This window comes from Syzygium oleosum, unplaced genomic scaffold, assembly GCF_021117445.2.
Source record: "Syzygium oleosum isolate NSW1041296 unplaced genomic scaffold, Sole_v2.1 Sole_v2.02, whole genome shotgun sequence".
Lineage (NCBI taxonomy): Eukaryota > Viridiplantae > Streptophyta > Magnoliopsida > Myrtales > Myrtaceae > Syzygium > Syzygium oleosum.
The window spans coordinates 13,444,769-13,451,710 of record NW_026607486.1 but is presented as its reverse complement, the minus strand read 5'-3'; the positions used below and the strand labels follow the sequence as shown (position 1 = coordinate 13,451,710).

At 41.4% G+C, this 6,942-nt stretch overlaps 2 protein-coding genes across 3 annotated transcripts; both read right to left on the bottom strand.

The window, feature by feature from the left end:
- Positions 1-832: 832 nt before the first annotated feature.
- Positions 833-2,556, bottom strand: LOC130137512 (glycine--tRNA ligase, mitochondrial 1-like). 2 transcript variants are annotated; one of them, XM_056308976.1, is made up of 4 exons: positions 2,109-2,525; positions 1,477-1,537; positions 1,274-1,354; positions 833-1,177 (listed from the first exon to the last, which is right to left on the bottom strand). In XM_056308976.1, the coding sequence occupies exons 1-4, from the start codon at positions 2,168-2,170 to the stop codon at positions 917-919; spliced, it is 465 nt and encodes a 154-aa protein (XP_056164951.1). In that variant the 5' UTR covers positions 2,171-2,525; the 3' UTR covers positions 833-916. The 2 variants fall into 2 exon arrangements, with proteins under 2 accessions (XP_056164951.1, XP_056164952.1); XM_056308977.1 differs by having other exon boundaries at positions 833-1,354; positions 2,109-2,556.
- Positions 2,557-3,007: 451 nt separating this feature from the next.
- LOC115681804 (glycine--tRNA ligase, mitochondrial 1-like) lies at positions 3,008-3,478 on the bottom strand. Its single transcript, XM_030605881.2, has one exon. The coding sequence runs from the start codon at positions 3,459-3,461 to the stop codon at positions 3,096-3,098; it is 366 nt and encodes a 121-aa protein (XP_030461741.2). The 5' UTR covers positions 3,462-3,478; the 3' UTR covers positions 3,008-3,095.
- Between the last annotated feature and the right edge of the window lie 3,464 nt (positions 3,479-6,942).

The following is a 6,942-nucleotide window of genomic DNA, read 5'->3' as shown; positions in this document are numbered from 1 at the left end:
TTATCTTTGATTGGGCGTTGGGTCGGCGACGCATCCTGGGAGCGTTGCATCACAAACGACCGGAGATGGGATGCTCGCGCTTCGTGGGGTACGGGGCGTGACAGCATATCTCTTCCCTATGGTGTCGCCTGTAAACATAGCCAGGGCGCAGTAGCAGATGATCATCCAATGTAACTTTGGTGCTTTCACCAAAGACAAGAAAGTAAATCTCAACCCAAATATACAGCTCCATAACAAAACAAGTCCTCATATAAGATATTTGTGTATCACTCAAATTTGCAAACCTGACACAAACCTTAGAAATTTCCACAAATCATAGCTCAGATTTGAACAAGGAAAAACGAGAAGTTACCGATTCATTCTGGAGCTGACAGTAGCATCAGGATAAAAGAACTCGATCCTAGAAAAACAAGCATTCAAACCCCACTAAAAAATCCCCTTACATCGTGAATAGGACAAAGAGAAGAGTGATCAACATATAGTATTCATGTAAACACATACAAAACCAAAAACGCTTTAGAAATCATAGCTCCATTTTAAGAAAGAAAAGGCCGAGAGAAAAGAGATGCCAGTCAACCTTTGGAGCTAATCCTAGCATGATAAATGATAACAATTTCAAGGAAACAGGCATTCACACCCCTCGATAAAATCCGCTTCTATGGTGAGTAAAGAAAAGATAGTGACCAAAACATAAGCTTCATGTAAAATATGTATAAAAGAAACTCATTTTATGCAAGAAATTAAGAACCTAAAGTATATATTGGATAAGTACCTGTATTGTCATCCCTGTGCTTAACATCAGTAGCAGTCAGTGATCTGCTAATAAGTTGAGCAACTGACTCATACTTAGGCTTCTTTATCAATGGGAAAACTGTACATTTGATAGGTGCAACATGTAGAGGGAAGTGGAACACATTCAGTTGTCCATCCCCGCTTTGCTGAGCCTTGTATAGAAAGAATGCTCAAAAAGGCAGTATATTATGCGTTCAATGCCAAAAGACGGTTCGATAACAGATGGTGTAAAAACCCTCTCATGTTCCCTTATCTTCTGCTTAGAAATTTTGACCATGTTATCCGTGATTTTTATCATCCTCCCCACTTTGAGCACGAGAAATCCAGCCTTCCCTTTGGATTCTAAAGCAACCTTCAACTGCAAAGCTTCCTCTTCATCCATTAACTGGTTTTAACAAGACAAATGCAAGCATAAAGTAAAGGAACAGATTCCGAACATACTTAGCAAAAGAGCAAAAACCGAGGAACCTCGAGCATATACCGAAAGAGATTCAGTCACCATCATCTGATTTTCGTTGAAGGCAAGACCTAGTTCCTTCTCGTTTGGAGCAATTACAAGTTTCTGCATTTATACTTCAATTAGTTAATCATGATAACAAACTCAAGCATTCATAAATAAAGGTCAGAAACCTGCTCCACGTACTCCAAGAATAGCTAGCAAAATTAACTAGTCTGAAGAGTTACCTCCACTTCCCTGCGTTCAGCAAATTTTTCATGGGCAACTAAGAGCAGCTCCACTTTTCTCCTGTCCAAATGACAACAATCATCACTCCAACTAGATGCCTCTGTGATTAGCGGAACATATACATCTCTAAACTTTCTCTTATCCAGTTTTCAACCCCCTAAAAACGTCCAGGATAATGTTTTCCTTCAAACAGTATATTAGACAAAAGAATACAAGTGTGCAACAATGGATAACATATGTCATCCATCAAATGGTTGCCACACAAGACAGCTAAAATGAGAACCTATACAATGTAGCAAAACCACACCTTGCTATACAGAGCTATAAAGAGATCATTGAAGAAAAAAGTAATATGGATAAAGTGAAAATAAAATATTATTAATTTCTTAGGCATGTTGGCAGCTTATGATTCACATTCCATAACTTTGCTTCTGCTTCCTCAAAATTAGAAACAGGACGAAGAGTTTTGGAAGGATTTCAAAAAGACTCGAGAGGACCTTATGATAAAATCATTTCACTTATTGAGATAAAGAAATGACGCAACCGATCCTTTCAATATTCCTGACTGAGCGCCTTCTCCCAAAAAAAAAAGAAAAGAAAACTACTTGAAAGAAGGCAACATAACTCTTACCGTAAATTTCCGTAAATCATATGCTGACCTATCTGCAATATCAACACACTCCATCCAACCATAGGAACACTCAATTTTAGCAACCCAACAATATGCTGCACAGTGTCCTATTTCGTTCCCAAGATGCTGCCTAAACTGCAAGTGATCCTTGTCTATGCCGAGGCGAGTTAAAAACAAAAATGTTCTCCCTATGAAGTACCCGAGAGTCTCATGAGTAACAATTCCCTAAAAATAAGCATCGAAACTGTGAGACTCAAAGTGAAAAGGTTAGGGGAAGAAAAATCAAGTCCAAAAGTTGATTCGAGCTAACCTTTGAAACTACTTCACCAAGCCGAGTTTTAATAGGAGATTTGCCAGTTTGTCGTTCTCCGGGGAACATAAGCAATTCCAGATCTGCAACTTCAGAAAACTTTGGATGGGATTTATCTTCTGGATAGACAAAATGCTCGATCTCGGCGACACATGGACGATCAGAAAATGATTTTGAGTAGAAATCTACACGTGTGAAAAGCATCAGAATCAAATCGCAGATTAAAATATAAGGGTCGGATGAAGATAACGAAAATATCTCTAATACAGCATTGGAGATCACGTTTTAAGCCCATTTTGACTAACAAGACAATCAAATCTTACATGTAATGCAGTCTTAAGACAAGTTATGCTACGCAATGGTATCGGAGCAGAAATCATGCATAAAACCCAAGCACGTGAACACCCTTGATTTAGGATGATCAGAAAGAATGATGGCACTACCTCTTCTCTGAAAGTCCGACCAGTATGAGCAATAGCAAAGGGGAGTTTATTGACGTTAGGCTCATGCACCCTTTTGAAATTCGCAAAAATGCCTGGCGCAATCTCAAGTCGGATGTACCAACTACAGCAGCAGATCGAGAGGGGAACAAAAGAATAAAGAAGAAACTACAGTAAATCCCAAAGGCGTAAAACTAAAAGCTAAAACAGCGGTGTGACATCCATTGGTGGTGGTACTTACTCCAGTAAGTAACCGGATGGGACTATGGAATCTTGAACCATCAAGGTGCACGGATGGGGATCGGAGAGAGCATTTTTGGTGCCTGGAGCTGTGATGCCGTACCCTCTTATCTTGGCAGCCAATTCCTCAGCAGAGAGGAGATACAGAGTCGCAAGCAGGTGCTCGACTTCCGCAGCCTTCTCCGCACCTATGCTCAGATCCTTTTGGAGCTTCTCGTGACAAAAATCTTCGAGCACATGGGGAGCTCGATACCAACGCCCAGTTTCCTCATCCTTCACCATGAGGACGGTAGGGTCGTCCACAAGACCCGCCGCCTCGAAGAGAATCGCCGGAGGGGCATACGGGCACTCCACATCCCACATCTACTCCTCGTCAACAAAATGCTAAGATTATCCTCTAATCTTCTAATCCTCGCATGGCTGACCTGACGCCAGAACGCCAAGACGCCAAGACGTTCGACCTAAGGTCGCTGCCGGATGGGCCGTAGTCATAGAGCCCGGCGCCGGAGACGGAGACTTGGAGCTGCCTCTCGATGATGGCCTCGTCGATCTTGAGGTCGTTCAGGGCCGCGACGGCGGCGTCGATCTGAGGCCCCGGCGGCCCGCTGGCCTCGAGGGGCACGGACGGCCTCGCCCTGGGAGCCGACGTCGGCCTGCTTGTCGGCAAGGGTCTTGCGGAGCGCGTCCACGGCGGCGCGACCCATTGCCGGGTGGGAGGGAGGAGGGAGGAGGTCGGGGAAGGTGGAGGGAGGCGAGAGGAGATGGAGAAAACGAGAGGGGGACGGGGACAAGGGGAATTAGTTGACAAGGAGCGAAGAAGAAGAAGATGGAGTGACTGAGGGAGACAGTCTGTTTAGGGCCCGTTTATCAATTTGCCCGACTGTGAAAATTTCTATTCTTTTGTTTTCAAAATCAATTTAAAAATAAAAATTTACTTATTAATTTTTTTGTGTCCAGACATAATTTTGTAAAAAATTATTCTCAAAATCAGTTTTGGAACAGAATCAAGAAGCAAAAAAAAAAATCTTGATTTTAGAACAATTTTTCCATTTCCTGATTCTTTTTGATTTTCTTCTTTTTTCTTGGTTTGTTCTTTTTCTTCTTCCTGGCCTGTCGCCGCCTGCTTCCGATCGGCCACTGGCCAAAGGCCAGGGCCGGCGAGGGCATCGCGGCCCTCGCCGCCTAGGCGAGGGCAGCTCGCGACCGCGACGGCGAGGTCTCGCCTGGCCATGGCGAGGCCAACCTCAATGTCCAAGGAAGAGAAGGAAAAAAAAGAAACAAATATTAAAAAATTCAAAATATTATTAATAAAAAGAAATTTTGTGTAGTTACCAAACACATTTCTATTCTTTTTTTAATTCTAAGAATATAAATTTTGGGCAGTTACCAAAGACTTTCAAATGCTTAGAAATTGTTTCCGGGCACTGAATCAAAAAGAATCATTTCTGAATAGAATCTGTTCCCGAGTACAAAATGATTGCCATGCGCAACCTTAAGATTTTTGGAAATTGCAGTGAGTGAGCAAGTGGGGGATATTTTCGGGATTCTCGCAGCCCGAGTGTTCTTGTTCGAGGGTGGTACGCATGTTTGATTGTTTAAATGCAAAAAAAAAATGAAATTAGTATATATACATGATAAATTTACTTTAAATTAATTTTTTCGATTACCAACAAACTTCAAACTAGTATATTTATGACAAATTTACTCTCCGTTAGTTTCTATTAAACCACGAACAGATACACTTATGATAAACGGAGGGTAAAACTCAAGCCGATACGTCTGTTATTTGTCACGTATCGTCAAACTCAGCAATCTGATAGTAAAATTCGATGAAAATAAATTGAAGATAAATTTATCAAAAATATATCAGTTTTGTATTTTTCGTGATATTAATCCCATTTGATATCAACATAATGAATGATACTCTAGATCTTATGGAATTCTCAATTATATAGATTTGATCTCCCACTTTCCCAAAGTACAAATAATTTTGCGATGATCGATTTATCCATTCAAGATTTTACTAGCGTCTTACCTGATTTGGTCCATAAGATTAACAGAGAAATTTCGAAGGTCTGGGGTTTTCTACCTGGGTCTATAAAATAAAGTGGACTTTCTCGTCATAGACGATGTCCTTAATACTTAATAATTAAGCTTTTAAGATCGGGATTCTCGGCGGAAGAATGGAGCTTGCATTTCTTTCTCTCTCGGGAAGTGAGCTTCACTCATAAAAGCTGCATGCGAAAACAAACAGATGTGAGTTTCAGGTGGGCTTTGGACGACCTCACGGGGCCTACTTGGACTTCCTTTTTGTGGGGCAAGTTGGGGGTGAGGCCCACCACAATACTTTGCATTAGTCATGGCCACGGTTCCGAACCGGCCGGTTCCGGTTCGTAATTTAAAAATTTTAAAAATAAATTATGAAATAAAAAAATAATGAATTATAAAAATATGAAATAATGAATTATTCAATATAAATTATAATCAAAATGATTATAGGGGTGATCGGTTCCCGGTCGGAACCGGGAACCGAACCGGTAAAACCGATCCTTTAATTTTAGAACTAGGAACCGGACCGGCAAATCATAGAATCGGGAACCGGACCATTGGTCCGGTCCGTTACTAGGCGGTCCAATGGAATCATTTGCTCTTAACTAGCAAAGGATCGTAACCACAAAATGCATACAACTTCACATGCTCATGGCTTGGCTTGGGTTTTATAAACAACCCCTTTGATGGTCTCTTCATTCCCATTCGATGTGGGACTCTTGGCATTTGCATGAAGACAAGCCAAGAGTCTCACATTGAAGGTGTTCAAGGCAAGCCGAGAATCCCACATCGATTGGGAATGAAGAGACCATCAAAGGAGTTGTTTATAAAACCCAAGCCAAGCTTTGTAATTAGAGTTCAATACACTCAAGCCAAGCATTGTAATTGGAGATCAATGCACTTACAATGCATGGCAATTAGAGTTCAATTTGTTTTATAAAAAAAATTAAATAATGAATTTTTTTTTTAAATATTCATTAGTTTTTTTTAAAAAAATAATTTGGAACCGGAACCGGAATCGCCGGTTCCGGTTCAAAAATTTTGGAACCGGAACCGGGCCCGTAGGCCACGGGCCGGTTCTGGTTCCGAACCGCGGCCCCGGTCAAGGGGCCGGGCCCGGGTTTGACCGGGCCGGTTCCGGACCGGTTCCAAGCCAAAACCGGCCCGTGGCCATGACTACTTTGCATGCATGCAGAAAGGCGGAGGAGGGATGATGATGATACGTTTTTTTTTTGCTAAAACGATGATGATGATACGTTAGCTCCCGACAATAGTGCACTTTCCGAAGCAATGGGATATTATCTATTATCCTCAACGTTTGGAGATATTAAACTTTATTTTGCTTAGGCCTAATAGAGACTTGATACCAGGGAGCTCTCAACAATATCGCTCATTGGCGTTCCCCAATTCGCAATCAAAGCATCCGGGCTATTAAAAAGTGAAATATCGAGCATGTGACTTCATAATTCATGATTTAAATAAAACTTAACCCTCGATCTTCTTTTTTCATCGGTCAGCGCCTTTTCAATCTAAAGTATTAGTCCATTCAAAAAAGGGTAATTGTGAAATTTATGGTTAATCTATTCACAGTTGGAGGCACCTTAATAAGAGAGAGACTCCTCTTCCATTTACTTTTTTATGCACTGCTGGAGGCTATGAAGTCTTAAGCTTGGACGTGCTTGATGCGGTATTTGTCCAGCACTAATCTTACGAACAATTTCTAACTTATTTTTAAAACTTACACACTCCCACGTACACAAAACAAACCCATCTCTCTCTCTCTCACACACGATGA